Raw genomic sequence first — 21,153 nt, 5'->3', positions numbered from 1 at the left:
TGAGTCTATTGTTGCTGCCTCCTAGGAAATTCCTTTGAGTTTTCACATTATTTTAGAAATAAAAAAAATTGCAGTTTCTTGAGGGCTTTTTGTTTTTACACAAACTTTTCAGGCGGAAAGGTCTTTAAAGTTACAATAACTAGGCTACGCAAATAAACAGTCTTAAGCAGCAAATTTGTATTTTTTTTCAATATTTATTTTTCCAAAAATTCAAATAAACAAAAACATGTACCAAAACACCCAATTTCAGGAATATTTAAGAGACCTTTTTCAGCATTAGATCCCCTGAAAGGAAGCGTCAGCCAAATTCAAACAATAGTGTAATAAATTAGCCTTGGATTTTTTTTTTCAGAATGATGAGAAAATTTAGAGGATTTTGATAAGAGGTAATTGGACTTCTGGGAAGAAGCTTAACTTCCTATTTCGCGTATGACTAAGTAAAAATTGTGAGTTTCATAAAGAAAAAAAAAATCCTTGAATTTCACTATTTCTTGAGAAAGAGGGCTTGCTCATTTCACATGAGTTTGTCAAAAGAAAAAGTGTTTAAATCGGATATAACTACTTAAATATGCAGTTTAAAGCAACAGATTGGTGACTTTACTACATTTATCTAGCCGAAAATTCAAAATAGACAAATGAATTTATCATAATCCAATTTTTTTGTAATCTTTAGCATAAAAATTTTCAAGACGAGCACTCTGGGGAGAAAAAGAATAGGGCTTAAGGCCATTTCACGTGATAGTGACTATAGTCTTTTTCTTCTTTTTTTTTGTTGAAGAAAAAGATGGATGCATCGAACAGTTTGAGAACTCAGCAGCTTTCAGCAGAGCATACCAAGCAGCGCAAGACTGCATGTGTGATACCGAACACATGTTTGATTGTTCGACAAGTGGTTCAGACAGTCAACCGATAAGTTTCGAAAAGCCAGTTAATTCTGCTCTTAGGAGGATAATGGCAGAAATAAAACAAATCCCAAATGAACATAAAACATTGGTGGCAAAGAAGTTCTTTGAGAAAAGGGTAGGAATTTATCAATGCTTACTCGTTGTGGTTCAAAAAGTATTATGTGCTAGATTTGTGTCAAGTTGAAATGTGCAACAAATTTTCTAGGCTGAAACATATCTAAGTTCTTTCAAGTGAGTTCATAAATGAGTTCATATATTTAAGGATTAAGTTTAAAGCTTAAAACAAATTGAAATTACTCTGTATATAATGGGGACTGCCCCCATCTCAACACCTTGCTCATTAAACAAAAGTTTTTTAGCGCTTTGAAAATTTTTTTTTTCCAATTACGAATTTTCTGAAAAAAAAAATTAGGCAAAAGCCAAACTTCACAGTAAAGAGTAAAGAGCTAAGGAGGAGACAGTGCCCTTCATATAAAAAATAATCTGTTTAAATAGGTTTCAAGTCTTTTCATTGCTTTCAGTTGAAAAGCTCCTTTTTTTTATTTAATTTCTGATTGTGTTCCAAATCATATCCATAGTCCAGTAAATCTTCGAAACTCTGGGACAAAATTACAATATAAGAATTTTTTACACCATCTTGTAGAGAAAAAGATTATGTACAATATGTCAAAAGTCCCTAAACATTTCGTGGGTGGAACAGGGTAAAAAACAGGGGACAAGGGGGAAAATTGTAAAAATTCAGGGGCAGATTTATTGTGCACTCGGACTTCACGTCTGCTCTTTCTCTGCATGGAGAAATCGAAAAAATAAAATTAAATTGTTTTATAGCTGGACTTGGTTCGATTTCTCCCTTTAGCGGGGGAGGGGAAGGGGGAAAACAGTATTCTCGAGAGTTGTGCGATATGCCTGGTCAAAATGTTTTTCCCAAGGTTTTTTGACTCGATGATTTCAAAACACATGATATTGGATTCGTATATTGCTTTTCTGTAATATTTTCACCGTACGGGAAACATTACATCAGGCCTTCGGAGTACGTCGGCAGATTTACTTCGACTATATAATAGAAACATAAGACAAATATAAATGTAAAAAATGAAACAAATCAGGTAACTTCGGTAATCACTGCAAAAGATAATTACGGTTTTGATTTAAATAAAAAGAATAAGATCAAGGATTTTTATAAAACATAGTCTTCTTCATCGTTATCAACAAAAACATCTTTATTGGTACAAGCAATCCCTTGGCAGTCTTTGCACGCAACTGTGCAAGGCAATCCATTTTTTCGGCAACTACAGCGTGAACTGTCACAGTTGGAACGCGTGCATCTGCAATGAATCACATTTAACCGATGAGGTGGAGCAGGTCCGATGTCTGTCATGATCGAAGTGAGGTGTCCGTCACGTAATCGCCAACCCCAGTCTTTCGGGTCGAATTCTGACGCAGCATTACGCCATTTCATTACGTGGTAGAAAACTCTCTAAGAATGAAATTTCGCAGCCGATGGAGTTGGTGGAAGTGTCTCTGGGTTCACAAAAGTTGATGTCTTTGAGCTGTTCAGTTTTTCAAGAAAAACCCTGTACCTAGCTTTGCTGAGACCCTCCCTTTTATAAGCATTGTAGAAATAAAGCAAAACATTTTCGCCGGCTTGCTGGACTTCTTCCTTCGTAAACCCCAGATTAAGGAATGCTTCACAATTATTCCTAAATTCTTCATGGCTTTTCAGGAATGGCAGGACAGCCTTCTTTCCTATCCCAAACAAACGGGACGTCGTGTCGCAACCGAGAAGAGCGTGGCCCACAAGAATATAGCGACAAAATTTTCCCAGCGATCTTTTGATAAAGTTGATGTCCCAGTATTTAGTTGACAGCGCGAAGGCTGGTCGAAAGTCACAACTGGTACCATTCCGTGCCGGCGTGCTTTATCGGAGATAAAATGCAAGGTCGTGTATACACAAGAAAGATCGGAGGGATTATAGTCGATCTTAGGCAGAAAAAGAATCGACGAAGCGCCTTTGTGTGACCCATGGTGAATTGCTTGCATAAATTCATTCCATCCGACCCGCTCCGTGTCATGTATCCAGCTTGCATGCCATAGTGGATCAATGCCATCGATCTTGTCGTCAAAGATGATGGTCGGGATTGGCTTGTACGATAGACTGTTCTCCTGTTGGCTTCTGTTGTAGAAGAAGAAAGGCACATGTCCAACATTCTGGAGTATTTCGAGGTTTACAACTGCTCTTGGAATTATGATTGGAAATTTGGGTAGCTTTGGTTTGGCAGCAGCTAGCATGCCCATCCCATGGAAAGTACCTTTGCCGTCGACAGTGCAAATGTCGCGGTCGACATTGTCACCAATGAACTGGATGAAAGTTCCAGAAGTCATCCCTGGAAATTCTGTACCTTGAGTTACTGCGGCAGAACGCTCAAATCGAAGGACTTCAGTCAGAGGTAGAAAAACCTAGCCTAATCAGCTCTTCGATGAGAAAACATGAACCAGATTGGTGGTGTAGCTGGACTCGAAGGTGTACTTGCAAATGAGCGAGCACAGATCAAAAACGGCAAGCCTTCATTATTGCTTGATCGATTTAACCTACCAGTAGGTCCTTGTCTGATCCCGCTATTAGCAGAGAAAGAAGGAGCCTCAGATATTGTGGTAAGAAATTCACAATTTTTTCCTTTTCTTCTATACTGCTTAGGCTCGGCTAGCAGCCAAATTATCGTCATTCTCAATTACTTAGGCCACTGTCTCTATCATGAACTACAGCTGGTCTTCTTCACTCGGCTTTGGAGTTATATAAAAATCACGAAGGATCTCGTGTGCTGTTCTGGAAAGTCACAACACCAATCTGTCGGCCTATGTCAGTTATAACAATGCGGTCGCCGTAGGTTTCATTAAGGAGTCGTTTTATAAACTTTCTAGCATACAGTGCCTGGTCTGGTCCAAGAAAAAGCCTCATCTTCTCTGTTATTTGTTTAACTGTAAACTGTTCATCTTAGATTTCTTCGAAATAATTAACAGCTTTAATGAATGCATCTCAATTTGTACTCTCCTGTGGCCTTCCAGCAGCGTTCACCAGATCAGTTGCACTAGAGTACCGCTTTGGAATCTCTATTAGAGTTTTGAAGTTAGAGTATTATGTCTTATTATACAGTGCATCAGCTGCATGCAAATCCTAGCTTATAGAATCCAGCCTGCCACAGACAGCGTTAGTCCAATAGCCATTCTTCCTAGAATCAGAGCACTGGAGAATCGATTTTATCACTTAAATTGTGGTCACGTTTTGGCAATCGCAATTTTTTTTTTTCGTCTCAGACGGAAGGACTAGCTTCGTATTGCAAAACATAAAGTTTTACTTCACATCATATGCGTCTTGACCAGATATAGTGGATCTGTTTAGAGAAACTTCAGTATATTGCAAAACATACACTTTGACTTCACATCACATGCGTCTTGACTAGATCTAATGGGTCTGTTTAGAGAAACTTCAGTATCACCGGAATCGTCAATCGTTCTTATTACGAGATAAGCTATGGACGTCGGACGGCAGTAGTCTTTTCTGCAATGGCTGTGTTCTATTTCAACGTCTTCAACTGTTATTTGCTTACTCCGTTGCGCACTGGTCTCGTTGATCTGAAGAGCTCCTTTGTTTGTGATTCTGACACTTTCACCACCAGTAAGGATGCTGTGGCTGCAGAGCATGCAGCGTTCATCTTCTTCCTCCATGAATAGGATGTCATAAAAAACTGCAAACAAAAATTTATTAGACAAGAAAGAGAATCTTTTAGCACGAGCCACATTATAGTTACACTTGTGGCTAAACCGAAATCTAAGCCCTGTTTCGGACACAAAAAACAACCCACAAAGCGAATCTGTCCATAAGATTTGTGAGTTCGACACCTCTAATCAGCCTCAATCCAGGACGTGAAATTGAGAATTTTTACCAATTAAGTGGCGCTCAGACATATGACGTAAAGTGAGGAAGCAAAGTACCTTAAGTTGTACGTAAGGTTTACCGCTCGTTCACACGTAAAAATAGAATTTAGGAACTTTATAGCCAGCGTCTTAAATATAATGCATCGCACTTTCAAAGTAACACAAAATACTTCCTTCTATTTCTGCTCTGCCTTACAACATAAAACATATGAACACAGCCTGAGCTATAAGGAAAGCTCCAAATTTTCACTAAGGTTTTAAGTCACTTTACGACCTTAACGACCACTTTAGATCAGTGGGGGAATCTTCTTTAAACCTTACGACCGGTCGTAAAGTCGACTTAAAGCAGTTTCTGAGCTGCGTTTGAGCGCTGCTTTAGAGAAAGCCTTGAAGGGATGGGCTAGCGTGAATTTCCAACCTAGGTCACTAGTCTTACGTTGAATTCATATCAAAGGCATTGAGTTTAGTCACAAATGTGACTATAATATGGCTCGGGCGTTAGTCTATTAGCCATCTCATGGTAAAATGCAAATCATCGTCTTGATGACGAGGAATATTAGTACCATCTACCTAAAGCATTGTATTTTTTCCACCTAGATATCGCTGCATAATTAGGCAAAGTAAAAACCCCTTAGTGACTTTGTCTGCGTGCTTGGAACTCTCTTCCCACAAACCTTCCCTTTTCTTTTTTTGAACCTTCACTTTCTTCTGGAATTTCTCATTGATAATTATAAAAACAAAACTGTCTTACCTTTATGATCAATAAAATATGTCTAATACATATCTTAAAACTTTCACTAGGCGGTAGCATGTGTATGCGCTTAGACTTATGGCGCATTCACACATAGCGGAAATCCGAGCGGATTGTGAAAATCGAGTCACTTTTCCGACCGGTTTTCACAATCCGCTCGGATTTCCACTATGTGTAAATGCACCATTAGTGAATCTCCACCAAACAGGAAAAGAGGAGCATCAGGGAATAGGATATTGAACTCTCGTCAAAACGGTGTTAAAGGGTTTTAAAAACGGCTGATAGACCTTTGTCTCCTCTCCAAATTCTGTAGAGCCGTTTGACTATCTTTTCCCTTTAGAGGATATCTTGATTTCTCCCTATTTTCGCATGTAACTGGAAAACGCGGGGAAAAACTAATGACAGAGCAATCAAAGTAACACATTCATTCTTCTCGTACTGGGAAATCCCAGAAAACAAGTCTTGCAGGCTGCTGTACAGGATCTTTATTTCCCCTCTCATTAAATCCTGTAAGTGGGGAAACGGGGGAACGACTTAGTACACAGCAACAAAAAAAAAAACGCATATTCGATCATTTTGGACCCAAGAACGTCAGGAATTCTCAGCATTAAAAACTACCGGTCGTAAATTTTCGAATTTCCCCCTGGATTTCCCCTTCCCCCCTGTTTTCCACCCTGTTCCACCAAGGGGATTCTTGGGGACTTTTGGTATATTGTAAACAATTTTTTTCTCTGGAAAATAGTGTAAAAATCACTTATAATGCAATTTTGTCCCAGATCGTCGATTTTTTATGTAGATTTACTGGACTACCAGGCCTAACCACAATATAATTTGAGGTACTGGTCCCTTAAATCCCTGGTTAATTGCTTTTAAAATGTATAAATCAACAATTGTACGTTGATTGTACAGTCTGGATTCAGAGTTTATGGTGTTAAGACCCCTTTTTGGATTTAACCGATCGCTAATAGTTGGTAAAGGATTATAGTCTCTTCTTGACCTTCAGCCAATATTTTGAAAATCATTAATTCAGTGAATAAAGGATTATAATTTGAATAAGCATTGCATTTTGAGTGAGAATTCTCTTGGGGCTGTGGATTTTCTTATTGATTTTTTCATAGCAGTGACCTATATGATATAGGTCAAGATGAAGGTCAAGAGGGATAATATTGGAGAATAGCAATCAAGGCAAGTAGTATGAATATAAACTGGACATACGATATGAAAATAAGCCAAAATTCAAAAATAGTTTCCGGAACAGAATAGGCAATTACGCTTCGATAAAGGTGACAGGAGAGAAGTAAGCAGAAGAGGGGTGAGAGACTTGTCCAGAAGAGCCGTGGTACCCGCTGGGCTTGCCCCTGAAATTGCGCGGACAAGGTAGACATCCTCCAACGCTTCCCTTATTTCTCTCGTAAGTGAATTTCTGCTATTAAATTTTTTCTCCGCCCACGGACTGATCGTGGACTCTGTGTGGTTACGTTCTGTACGAAATATGCCACCGGATGATACTGGTGCGAAAGAGAGACTGATACGGAATGCCGTGTTGAATTTCGCAGTAAGGGCGTATAAAGCGGGAAATCAGAGTGCGGATATAATGAGCAAAGCTGCAGAGTTCTTCGAGTTGAATGATATCGGGAATGAAAAGAAATTACTGTGGTCTGAGGCAGGCCATTCAACTAGGCCAAATATTCGTGACAAATTCACTGACCACATATTCGATATCATAAAAGCACTGAAAAACTACAATGACAACAAAGTCAATTTGCCGTGTTTTCTTATCTATGAGCCTGAAGAGGTTCCTGTGATTGCCGGAGAAATCTCAGCGACACTGACACGGAAAGTGAATGAGCTTAGTGCTAAGTTTGACAGTTTTGTGAGATCCGCGAGTCAGTCCCAACTTGCAGCCTCCTCTGTTCCACTGCAAACTGCAACAGTGCAGACTTATGCAGTCGTGCTAAAGAATCCCCCGAAAGGACTGGACGATCCCGTTTCACGAAAGTTTTATCTCGATAAAGTATGTGGAAGCAACTGTGGAAATATTGTGGAACTGAAAACTCGCAAAACCTACTGGAAAGTTGTTCTGAACGATCAGGAGGCTACCAAATTAGTTGCACAGGCTATTGGTAAGTCCGACTCAAGTATTGAAGCAAAAGTGTCCAGTCCTGCGTTCTTTGGCATAATCAGACACGTACCCACCAGCGTTAGTGAGGAGGATCTATGTGGTCTTGTGAATAATTGTGCTGAGGCCTCTCAGATCGGGAACACGACATCGTTTAGACCGAAATTTGTGACCATGCAGCATCTAGCCTCCGCGATAAAATCTCCGGTTATTATAGGCTACGAACGAATTCTAGTCGAGGACTTTCATTTTCTCGCGAGGTGTTGCTATAAGTGTCAGGCCTATGGGCATATTGCAAAGGACTGCTCTAATAAAGCAAGAGGCTCAATCTGCGGAGGAGGCCACACTAATTCTAAGGACACCTCGTGCCAGAACCAGATGAAGGGCGCCCTCTGTGGCTCCGATAAGCACCCCTGTTACAGTTTCAGTTGTCCAGAAGCCAAAAAGGCCCTATCTAAGTGATGACTAGCTCCAGCACTCTGGAAATAGTGACGTGGAGCATAAATGGTGGAGTACTATCTAAATTACCAGTTTTAGAAAACCTTCCTAACAAATTTGACATTGTGTGCGTGCAGGAACATTTCCCATCGGCTGAGGGACCCCAGCTCTTACAACAAAATGAAAACGTCAATGTGTTTCGCATTCCTTCTAGGAGGTCGGGAAGAAGTCGTCCCTCTGGTGGTGTTGCTATCATTGTCCGTGCCTTGACGTTTAAAGAAGCAGACTTTTATGTTGCAGTGAAAATTGAAAATACTATTGTGCTCTCAGTCTATATGCGAACGAACTACAAGACTGTCCAATCTGACAATAAGTGTAATATTACTTGCGGAAAAGTAGCCGCTGTTAATATGTTATGCGCGGCGGTAAAACTTTACTGTATTATTGCCGGAGATATGAACTCTAACCTCTCTGATGCTAATGATCCCAGAGGTGAAATCTTGCTCGCAGCCTGCCCGAGTCTGCGGGTACTGAGAAACATTCACGTATGTGCATAATTCTGGTTCCACGTTCTCGCTCGACTTTCTGCTCTGCTTTCCCGACTTGATGACTCACGGTGACTGTGAGGTTGATATCGGCTTCTGTGTTTCTGATCACCTTCCAGTGGCTAATACCTTCATTATTAATGACCTCCTGAATAACGCTCCAAACGAGAAAAAGTAGTTCCAGGAGACTGAATGGCAAAAAGCTAATTTAGCCATGTTCAGGTCTGTGTGTGATGGAATCCTGGAAAAGATTAAAGTCCCTTTCCAGCTACTACTCCAAAGCTCGCCGATTGCATGTGATGAGGAATGAATACTGCTAAATATCTACTGTAGTGAAATAACTCACGCCTTGCTCAGTGCAGAAAAAACCGCGGTTTCTATTCGTAAAGTGAGAATTGGGTCAGAAGTTCCAGGATGGTCGGAAAACCCAGCTTTGGTTAACGCGTGTCGACAAGCTAAAATGTGGTATAGTTTGTGGATTGATTCGGGCCGTCCTAAACAAGGCGTCGTAAACAGTGTGCGATTGTATACAAAGCGACAGTTCTCCAAATGTCTCGTCTTGCATCGCTCTCGTGTGATTGATGAAAACAGTGAACCGCTACGAGTCGATCCAAATAAAATTTGGAAATTCACCAAGAAGAATCGATCTGCAAAATCGCCTAGTAACGAATCCGCCCCTAGCGAAACTGAATGGACTAGTTATTTCACGAGCGAGTTTGCTTCACCTAATCCTGAATTGGAGTGTAAGTTTGAGAGATATCTTGATCTCTGTTTAGAATCTTTGGAACCGGGTCTTGGCCACGTAGTGAGTGTGTCGTATGTTCGTTCGGTTATCCTTAAACTAAAAAAGAAGTACTCTAAACGAGTACATAATATATGTGGTATGCATCTGATTCTCGGTAGTGAACTGTTAACACTACATCTAGCACTTATGTTCCAAAGGATTTTTAGTTGCGGTCTAGTGCCAGATATTTTTTTGTACCAGTCTAGTCACCCCTGTCATTAAGAAAGGTAAACCCATCTAAATGTTGTTCTTACCACCCGATAACCGTTGCTCCCGTTTTTTGTAAATTGATGGAGTTATTAGTTATTGAGGAGATAAAGTATGTTTGGAGTACGCCAGATTCGCAGTTCGGTTTCCAGAGAAAAAGCCGCGAGCATGTGCATAGACTATTGTCTAATATTTTGTTGGACACAGATACTAAAGGGGAAACCGTGGTACTTGCAGTCCATGGCGTCCGCAGGGCTTCTGATTCGGGTATCCATGCACAACTGCTTGTCTCTGCGTTTAAGAGAGGTCTTGACAGATCTATAATTGCTACCTATAGGAACATGTATTTTAAGTTGAAGGTTAGAGTAAGGGTAGTAAAAACCAGATCCCGACTCTGTCCGATTTCCTTATACCAGTAAGGAAAGGCATTCGTCATGACATCACTGCCTCTTTATAATAACAGTATCATCGAGGCTCAGAAGCCGGTGAAAACGTGCTTTATTTTTCGTGGAATTGATTTGTCTCTTGTTAATTATGCCGATGGCCTTTTAAGTCCGAGTAGATCCGTCAGTGGCATAGAGAGTAATTTCAGAGTTTTTTCTAACGAATATGCTAACATAGGCCTAGAAATCAACTCCAGCAAAAGCGAGGTGGTCGTCTTTTATTGTCGTAAGAAAGAGTTGGCGCCTGTCATGTTTTCACTAGGTAGTAATAGAGTTACTGCAGCAGCGTCAGTGACTTACCTTGGTTTGCCAATTGGGTCTAATCTTAAGGCTACCCGGTCCTGTCTAATAAATGATCTCAAACAGAAAGTCCGAAAAGCCTATGGGATGATTTTGTCACGCAGACGCCTATATAACCGCCGCATTCTAGCACGGATCTTCAATTCCTTTGCCATCCCTCATACCTTAGCTTTGTCACCTTTCTTGTCTTTGTTTACCTTTGATGATAAAAAACAATTCGTATAGTGAAAACCATTCATTCATTCGTTCATTTAAAAGATTGTCCAATTTTCTCAGATTTGGTTTTGCGTGGATAACAATAAACTGAAAGAAATTTATATATTTAGAATCAGCATAAAAAGCTAATACTGCCAGTGTAGCAATTGTAATGGGAATTCCGTCTTTAGTTTTGATGAATATTGGCCCAAGTCACTTCTTACTTCCATTTTTTTTCATCAAAAGTTATTTGATAAGATTCTCTTGTGAAGAATTTTTTTTGAACCTGTTCATTTTATTTAGTTGAATAGGACAATAAAAAGAAAGAGGGTCAATTTGACAGCTGGATAGTTAAATTTAAATTTTATTTTTCTTCCGCTATTCTATTTTTTTATATGTCTGAATATTAAAGGGATTTAAGTTCGAGGGCTAGTTACATTATGTATTTTTAGCGGGAAACAAAGTTCATTCATTCATTCATATTACATCAGTTCTTGATAACAACGCAAATGTTTCAAAAGATCCACTGAGTATAGTAAAAGGTTTTAAGGGTAAGTAAGCCTTACAAAAAGAAAATATTGATAATAGTAAAGAATTCTCAAAATAGTGTTTAGCCACTATTCTCCTGGAACGATTCACCTCTTCTTGAAAGCTTTTAGTGTATTCTCGAAAAGAAATTTTGTAATTAATTAAATTGTTTAGCTCTGTGGAATTTGAAGAGTATTGAAGTTTTTTTTAATGGAGATGAAATATTAACATAAAATATGTGCAGTGTATTGACTCCAGTTAGATTATAATTTAGTGGTAAGTTAATCTAGGCAAATATCTCAATAAGTTTTATGAAGGCCTAGAAAACTAATTAAAACGCCGAAAAACTTTTTTCTTTTACTTTTGGTAGGCTTGGCTCATCACTGCGAACTCAACCGCCCCTAGTTGGGACACCTGGCAAGGAACGATGTGGTCTCTGTTCAGATTTTTATCTTCCAACCAATTCGTGTACAAGGAGTGGTCGAATAAAAATTTAGGAGAGGGTTCATTCGATTGACAATTGAAATTTTTGTGTACTTTTTAAAAAGTCAAAGGGGATTGGATTAGGGTATTATGCAATTTTTTCTGTATTGTCTGGCTTTTACGTATTTTAAAGAGGGTGAAAATATCTACAGATTAAAAAAAATTGATTTTTTATGGTTTAAGACCATAACTAAAAGGTTAAGATCCCCCCCCCGCCTGTCGAAAAAATGCTTCTTCAGCATGTGGCTCAAACTCCAGAGAACGATATAAATTTCATATTGGGTTCGATGTTCATTCATCAATCGTCAACTGATAATGACTTGAATACTTAGTGAAAACCGATATTGATAAACAACGTAGCTTAAAAATCAACTTTAATTTAGATAAAAAACAGCTAACAATTGGTGCGACATTTGGTAACAAGTGGTGCGACAATTCAGACCAATTATCACAAAAATATCGTAATCTGCATGCTTAACTTTATAATTCATGTTCAAAGGAACACGTACAAGCTTATAATCACTTTTAAGCCGTTATAACGGTTATATGTATAAATTGTGTAACTATGTTAGATATTTTTTAAACATTTGAATATTCCATCTAATTAGCTTTTTCTATTTATGTGTGGGTAGAACTCGGTAGAGTAAAACATCCATCTGCCAGTTCAGTCATTGTTGACTAGAATTACTAGAGTTGGGGAGGAGGCACTTCCTCAACTTTTCTTTGAATTCTGACCGACTCTTCTGTAAGCTAACAGTTTTTAATGCCTCAGAGGATGTCATCGAATTGAGTTAAAACCAGGAAAAAAAAACACAAATTAAATTCATAGGCTCAGTTTCACATCGATGTACTGATGAATTCAAAAGTAAGAACATTGTTAAAACTTTACCGAGAGCCATTAGATAGCAATGTTAACTTTTCGTTCATCGATGTGGACGATTTGAGTATCTAATCTTATCATCTTTTCCTAAGCTTTAACTCACAATTGGCTTGTCGAAAAAAAATTGAAGACTAGTATCTCCTTGAGAGGAAAATAAGCATAAGCTTTGAAACGAGGTTTTCCCTTTATATGATATCTTTGTTAGGTGCTCAATTTTTACCCCTTCTTGATTACCAGTTTTGTAATCAGTACTTTTAAGCTCTTTGTTTAGCGTTTCGCTTTAAAGTCTTGAACCTTTATATCTTTCCAATCTTGATTAAATCTTGATTGAAAATCTTTCCAATTCATTTTAATTTTTCAGGGAAGCGATTCTGCACTTAAAGCAATGGCTTATGAAGAAGGTTCAAAAGATTTTCCAAAGGTAAGTATGACTGTGAAAATAGAATAAAATGACAAAGACGCTTTATTCAAAGCTCAGAGGGAGCGGGGGTAGGGGCGTCGTTTGGGGGTGGCAAGGGGGGCAGTTGTCCCCTAATAATGTGGAGAAAAAATATTGTAAATCCCATGCCCTTTGATTATCAAGATATGGACCTCTCTTGGCCCCGCCCCCTCCAATAAAAATGCTGGAGAATCGCCCCTGAGCGGGGGTGGTGGCAATCTAGATTGTCAGCAAATTAGCATAGGTGTAAGTAAAAACTGTGGAGACCTAGACTTCCCTGGGCTAAGGAGAAGCAGCAATCGCACATTCCTTCTCCCTCAACCTTCTCTGCCCGACAGTGGTCCAATATTATGAATTCTGTGAGTTCTGCGTCTTCTGCTTCTCTTGCAATCAGCGTCAGAAGATCTAATTTAGAGAAGAAGACAAATGCTCAAAATGGCGTAAAAACCTATAAGGATTTTCATCCTTTCGTATTTTGGATAAAATATAATGAATTACAACAAAAATAAATTATTGTAAATTTTGATGAAATGAAGTAACATATCATAAATTCAAAGCTGCGTAGAAAGATGTAACCTTTTTCAAATAAGCTATCGTGGTGTAAGAAGAGAGTTAGTAAATCCACTATTCGCGAATTGAAAAACCACTCCAATTAATCGAGACGACATCATTCTAACGTTTTGAAGCAAAGTTTTGAAAGGAGAAATTTTGTGATACAATTTTTTTTTCTTTTTCTACTGTTTTCTGTTTTAAATATTAACATAATAGATGGCACTGCGATCAAAGTCGAAAGTTTAAGACCTTTAATTTCAGACAGTCTTTAGCTTTATTAATTTAAAGGTCGAGAAAAATGGGACTCATTGGAAGCCCTCTCCCCTGCACACACACACACCTAGATGACTGATACGTGAAAAAGGCATAGATTTGCAACGGTCGAATAAAACGTATTACTCTACGTTGGAAAGAAAAACTTTTTTCCAACCTCTGCTTTTACTACCCCTGACATATATTTCAGTTTAGCTCTCCTCACTCTCACCTTGAAAATCTTTTTGGGTACTCTAAAATTAAAAAAAAGTTGGAAAAATTGCAAAGACTTCGCGTTCGCATCTGCTGCGTTTTTTTTCAAACTGTGCTTCTGGTTGCAACAACAACTAACTAATAACTCAATCATCAATCAATAGTTTTATTGATACTTAAACACTATTACAAACGTAAAAAGTTATTCGGTCCAAAAGCTTGGCTTGTTATGGCCCATACAACACAATAATAGAGCACTAAAGAACCACAAGGGCCATGAAAGGGAATAAACACTAGCATATAGTAAAAAAAAAGTGAAAACAGGGAAAATAAACAAAGGAGAAATAGAAATTACTAAACTGGAAAGATCAGACCAAAAACTGCCTTTGAAGAAAGTAATAGAGGGACATTCGGAGGGATGGAGTTCCATAATAGAATTGATTGATGAACAGGAGACCTCTGGACTACTGTAGATGATCCTTTGGGTAAAATAAATCGGCGAGAAGAACTGCGCAAAGAAGAAGAATACCTACCTGAGCCTGTCCGTGAAAAAACTGCTGCAGAGGTGGTGGAAGTGTACCTAGAAAAGCAAAATGTGCTAAAAAAGGATTACTTTTACCCATAATACGATCCAGCGGAGCAATTCCAGTCTCATTATAAAGATCAGAGGAAGAGTAAAGTCAAGAGAGAAGAAAAGTACCCTTTATTGCCCTATTTTGGACTCTTTGAAGTGAGCAGAGAAGAGATTTATTAGTTCTACCCAAGAGAGAGCAGCAAGAAAAAAAGTAAGGAAAAATAAAAGCATAATAAAGAGAAACACAGCATCTGGGGGAAGAAATGAGCTAACTCGGTGCAGACTCGGTAAAGACTGGCGGAGGATTACGGAATGGGTGTGAATTATATGTGGTTAAAATTAGAGAAAACAGTCAAGATACACACCAAGAAATTTCAGCATAGTAGCTTGTGGTATAATATCGTTCCCATAAGTCAGGGTCATTGGCTCCTTTAAATCTCTAATACGATAAAGGGTCCTGAAATTGACAATGGCACTCTTCCGGCTGTTGAGAACCATACCATTTTATCAGCACCAATCCTTTAATTTATCAAGAAGACCTTGAGCTACGGAAGTGACAGATTGCATATCCACTAAAGCAATCAAAAAGTTACAGTCAGTAGCAAAACAAACAGGGTGAACATGGGGATGAAGACCATCAACAGGAACAGTAATGTAAATTAAAAACGAAAGTAGCCCAAGCACAGAGCCCAGTGGAACACTTCTCAATATAGGCAAAGTAGAGGAAGAAGTAACATTAACCGAAACATACTGAGATCTCCCTGACAGATAAGACCTTAACCGTTCAACAGAATGGTCAATCATATCAACGGCCTTTGAAAAGTCAAGAAATAGACCCAAAACACACAAGCCATTATCCAGATTAACAACTACAAAATCTGTTGCATTTCAAATTGCATACAAGGTAGAGAAAGTGGGACGAAAACCATACTGATGGTTAGTTATGAGATAATTTCTTAAGTCGTATTAGTAGTAAATACAAATGAAAAGAGTCTACGACACACTACTTTTTCAACAACCTAAGAGATGACAGGAAGAAGATAAATAGATCTATAGTTTGGAATTAGAGATGAATCACCTCTTTTATGCATAGGTACAACATTAGCAATATTAAATAAATGGGGGAAAACACCAGAAGACAGATAGAGCTTAGTTATTAGTGAGATGGGATTAGAAACAAACTGACCAATAATTTTTTTAGGATTTTTTTACTCAAACTAAATCTATCAACTGAACGGTTGCTTGGAATCTGATAAATAATACTGGAAATCTCAGTACTAATGCATGGGGAAAGGAAAAGAGACTCTTCTGCTAAGAGAACACTACTTACTCTACTCCGGGATAGAATGAGAACTGAAGGAAGTGTGGTCAAATGTGAATTGAAGACACTCGCTAAGGATTTTGTGTCCACAATGGATGCATCAGCTTTCCTTTAAAGACATGGGGAAGACTATTTGAGTTTCTTGTGGAAAAGAACTTCATTAGCTACAGTCAAAACCTTGCGCAAATTCCCCTTACACTCATTGAGTCGACGTGAAAAATACAGCTTTTTTGCTGCACGAACTGAAGAAGTGAGCACATTTTAATAATGCTTATACTTCAAAAGATCATCCTCTGTCTTACTTTTACATGCAGCCTTGAACAAAGATGCCTTCATATGTATTCTACTGATCAGACTTCTAAATCATCCATGATCTCTATTAATCATCCATGGGCATATGGGTGTAAAATTCCTAGACCTCTTTCTAAGAAGAAAATGCTTGTCCTACATTAGAAACATTAGAGTTCTCATTCGACAAAAAAATAAACTAACTGCACATTCAACATTATTATCTTCAAGAACATTAGACCAATCATTACTCTGAAGAATATGTATTAAGTTAGAAATTTCTTTATCTGTAAAAGTTCTAAAAGAATAACAGCAGCAAATTAGTTCAAATCGGTACTCAAAATCCGGTAACAATTTGATTTTGTTATTAAATTCGGTAAAAAAAAAAGGGAGGAGAAAACGTTCTATTCCGAGTTGTTTTACATAACGTTCCCTAATGGCTTTCTTCAGATTTGATAAATCTAATATGGTGTATGTCTACAGTTCCAAGGAGATCGTTTCTATCGTCCAAGCGTCGTCACTGAGAAAAAAAGGTTTATTGTGAGCTTAGGGCTACAAACTATTTCTAGTAGAGTATGCCTGGATAACTAATTAAAGCTCGGGTCTGTACTATTATAACTCTTAGTCTAAGTTATCACATAAAGTTAATTGTACTACTTTCACAGTTTTAATTTAATCAATCCACTTAATTCAAATAGAATAAAGTTAATTGTGCTACTCTTACAGTTTTTATTTAATCAGTCCACATAATTCAAATAGAATACAAGAGTAAATTGAATAGGTCTAAAGTGAATTAAGAGTGTGGAATAACCTTGATTGATTAGAAACAAATTTATCAGTTCAACTCAAAACAAGATATTTATTAATTAATTATGTTAACTAGAATCAGCGTTCCTAAGGCCTCAGATAAACCTTAACTTCAACAGGGAAAATCCTTGATTGAATTTCTCTAAAATGGAAAGATCTTAAACTCTTTGCCTGCCTAATAAGACCCCCCTTTCCCTAGCCTCTCTGTATGGACATCAAGAATTAAGTCGTGGCAACTATGCTGCTCCAGCGATGTAAAATCGCTGGATGTCCATCCAGCGATGCACAAGTAAAATCTAACAAGAGCCTTGAGCTATTTACAAGGATGATCACAGCCTTCTGCTGTGACCAGAATGTATCTTAATTAATCAGAATAGACCCAAGGCGACCTTAAATTATTTGCAAGACTCAACACTCTAATAAACCAAATGGGTAAGACCCCAAAGGGGAAGATATAGCTCTGAATAGGTTCTCAGAGAGAATCTTTATAAGTTTATCTGCATATTTTTAACCTATGGTTTCTTCCCCTGTTGGCCTTGCGGCATCTGAAATCAAACCCCTGCTCCTGTGTTGCCAAGCAGAGATCAATCGATTCTGTATTTACTTTAAGGTTAAATATGAGCATTAACTTAGTAAACAGAAGATGTATACGAACAACTGAATTTTATTTTTCTATTTGGGCTATTTTCGACCTTTTTTCGCAATTTTGATGATTGACAATTCAAAGTGAAGATTTCAGGCAGTCATTCTTTACAGTAGAAGACACGGAAGCTTATTGGTTTTAGTCCTTTATGCTGAATCTCGTAAAAGTTACTAAAACAAAATACTTGAGTACAACCTGGTCTAAATATAAGCTTTTCAAGCTACGCTTCAGAATTTTCATTTTTTCGCCTCTACAATTCAAGCGTGGCGTTCAATCAAGGAAGTTGGTGGCTCAGTCATAACTCTTGCCCGTTATTGACAGTTATGACTGTATTGTGACAAAGATATTAGAAAAATTATTCAAAATTGTAAGCAAATTCTCGAAAGAGTATCTAAAGTTGCCAAAAAAGGTCAGTAATAATGGAAGACTTGAAAGCCCAAAGGCAGATAACAGCTATATCTTAAGAGGAAAAAATGTATCCGTTCTCTATTTTTAAAAAGATACGAGGTATTGAGTACCAAAAACGGAAATTTTAACCTTTCGAAAATTCTGAACTGATCTATTTTATTGGAGAAAGGAAAATCACAAATTATTACCAGTTTAAGTTGGTGCACGGCGACATTACAATCGGTCGCTTTATTTAATTTGCATAATCTGTATCCTATATTTGACGGATATTCTAAATCCTATGTGCAGTGCCTTTTTAATTCAACGACACTCTAAATTCTATGGGCAGTGTGTTTTAATCTCATCAATATTACTTAGGCATATATGGTACAACTACTATATTTTTTACTAATGTGCCTCGGTCACCATTTGCGCTAAGTTGCAACTTTCCTGTTGTATCAATTGACCGAATATGGATGGGGTCAATAGGGAAAATATTTTCTCTAAGAGTTTGGTAAATAGCACTAACCTTAGGCTATATCTTTTCAAAAGATTTAAGGGTTTGGTCATGAAGTGAATCCGCAATTAGCTTCTGCTTGTTCTTTAGTGTTTTAATATGTGAAGTTAGAATATCAATCTGCTCATTAATAGATTTAGCTCCACTGTACTGGATAGGACATTCTGATCTCATCTCTCTGGTACTAGGAAGTCTATAGCTCTTTTTTCTGGTATCACCCATGATGTAGGCTAAAGTGAACTCCAATTAAATTGGGCTAATTAAGCTACAAGCCAACAAAGCAGTAAAAGACAATGGATCTTCTGGCTGGCACAAGTAATTATTAGAAGGGTCGTATTACAGATAAGCCGAGATGTAGGCATCAAGCATAAAAACAAAAAGACAGTACCAATTGCACCTCTGGGATGCAACTACATATTCTGTTACGTTTATGTGACAAAATGGTGGATTAACTCATATACCATTAACTAATTCTTTCCCTATTTGTGTATTACTATCCCTCTCTCTTTCTCTGTTTCTCTCTGTCCCTCTCACTCTCCGTCCCTCTCTATTTCTCTCCCTCCCAGTCCTCTTTTCTTGTAGTTTCAATACAATTTACTGATAAAAGTAGAATTAAATTATGTAGCCTAAGTTTTTCTTTTTTATTCCATTTTTTATTTTCCTTTTATGGATTCACAATTTTATTTTTATATTGTTGCATGTTTTTTTTCAATCAAATACTTCAATATTTATATCTTGCAGGTTGAAAATCCTTATCTCGTTGGGGAAAAGCTACCAATTGCAGCAAAAAAAGGTTTTGGCAGTTTCTAAAGGTGCTCATTATTACTTTTACTTTATTTTTATGGAATATATAGCGGACATGACCTAAAATGTTGTGGATAATATTTTCTTATTTGTCATATCATTATTTGTTCTGTAAACCAGCTAAAGAGCATGCCATTAAAATAAACATTCTAAAGGTCTTATGAAATTAGCTTTGCATTTTTTTACTGAATAAATATTGAACGTTGGCTTCAGATCCGTGAAAAAGCTTTAATGTCGATATCTTATAAGAAAGTTGAAACATTTCTCTAAGACAGTGTCTGATTAGTCAAAAATCCTGCTCTCTAGATGAATAGGTTAGAAGATAATAAGTTCAATGGCAAAAGTACAATTTACCATTTCAGGCTTGTCACAAAAACGGATATTTCGTAGGGAATATAGAATTTAAACTACATAATTGAAAAGGCAACGAAGCAAAACGTTGGCATTGCAGGCTCCATCTGGGAGAGATATGTAAAAAATTTAAGTCAAGCAGAGCAGTCAAATACATTGAGGTCATGGAGTCCCTAGCATTTAGGGATTACGTCTTAAATTGTTAAACGAGTTTGGAGCCAACAATGGACATGTAACAAACAATTTTTAGTGAAAATGCCTTTGTATTTGTAGATTCTTAAGTTATCCGAATATTGACTATGAATTTTAAATTTTTAACTGCTCATTTTAATAATTTTTAATTTTTTTCAAAACGGTTTTCAGATTCCTTCTTGATTGTCATTAATCAGATTATAATAAAAAAGATAAATGAAAAGTAAAACGCAACTTTAAAAGTTAAAACCTGTAGAAAGTAGCTTATGTAAGATGTCAAACCCAAAGTTAATCACCTCTTGCTATCCCCTAAAAGGCTAGACTGGCATTGCTTAACTGAAAACAAGGCATATTTTTTATGCTTGGTAATTTTCGCAGTATTCACAAAACTATGCGCTGCTTTAATTGCGCTGCAACAAAACTATGCGCTGCTTAATTCGTTGTCAAATTTTACAAAAACTGAATTTCTTTTCCCTTTTGAACAGCAAAAGCCAACCAAAGAAGTCTCCGTAAGCCAAGAAAGATTGAAACCTCAACTTCATAACGCCTACTCTTAGGAATGATACTCCGCAAAGCAAGCAGAACATTTTTAGGTTTATTGACTTTTTTTGCTCAGATTTTCAGGTTGTAATTATCTACAGAAAGGTATATGAGCAATCCATAAGCTTCAGATACGAATCTTGATAAACAAAATAAAGAGTCACACAGCTGAAAAAACGTTTCTTCAATACTCGTAGGCCAAAAGATGTACAACATGCTTAAATTAAGGGGTAGGTATGAGTCAGAGACGATCAGGTCCATTAGTATCTCTCCTTGCTGTTATTGTGTGATTAATTAAAAAAACTTTTTCCAAAAAATAAGTTTTTCAAAGGAAAGTAAAGAACTCCATTAAACAAAAAATGAGCAAAAATAAAATTAAATAATCTACCAAGCTAGAAACTACCACAAATCAGCATCGATAAATAAATTAAACCCAAAACGAACATTAATTAAAATAAATAACCGACACAAACTTTAATAAATCAAATAATATTAACATTTTTGATTATTAAATATCAGTATATGTAGATTAAACTGACAATGTCTATTCATTTGTATTTTTTTTCAGTAAAGTGCAAATTATGTTCTGGCCTTGGGAAGGCATAGGGATTTTGCGCCCAACTCATGTTAATTTCTGCTCGTTTTGAGTTTTACTTGGCTATTTATTGTAATTTCTCTTCGTTTTGGGGTTTAACTTATTTTTTGATGCTTATTTCGGGTAGTTTCGAGATTGGTAGATTATTTGATTTTATTTTTACTAGT

The 21,153-nt window shown here is 37.3% G+C and overlaps 1 protein-coding gene across 2 annotated transcripts in view; it reads left to right on the top strand.

Annotated features, from left to right (window-relative positions):
• 7B2 (Secretogranin_V domain-containing protein 7B2) overlaps nt 1–19,466 on the top strand; it is a 37,941-nt gene extending 18,475 nt beyond the window's left edge. The window contains exons 5-7 of one of the 2 annotated variants that reach the window (XM_089093492.1): nt 785–1,020; nt 12,873–12,932; nt 19,246–19,466. In XM_089093492.1, the coding sequence (XP_088949618.1) occupies nt 785–1,020; nt 12,873–12,932; nt 19,246–19,314 (365 nt within the window). In that variant the 3' untranslated portion in view covers nt 19,315–19,466. Of the gene's footprint in view, nt 1–778; nt 1,021–12,872; nt 12,933–19,245 lie in introns of both variants that reach the window. The other variant, XM_089093491.1, reaches the window with a different exon arrangement.
• Nucleotides 19,467–21,153: the final 1,687 nt, after the last annotated feature.

This window comes from Artemia sp. Qi Xiang Cuo, chromosome 8 (genome assembly GCF_049724085.1).
Source record: "Artemia sp. Qi Xiang Cuo chromosome 8, ASM4972408v1, whole genome shotgun sequence".
Lineage (NCBI taxonomy): Eukaryota > Metazoa > Arthropoda > Branchiopoda > Anostraca > Artemiidae > Artemia > Artemia sp. Qi Xiang Cuo.
This window is presented reverse-complemented; position numbering and strand designations above follow the sequence as displayed.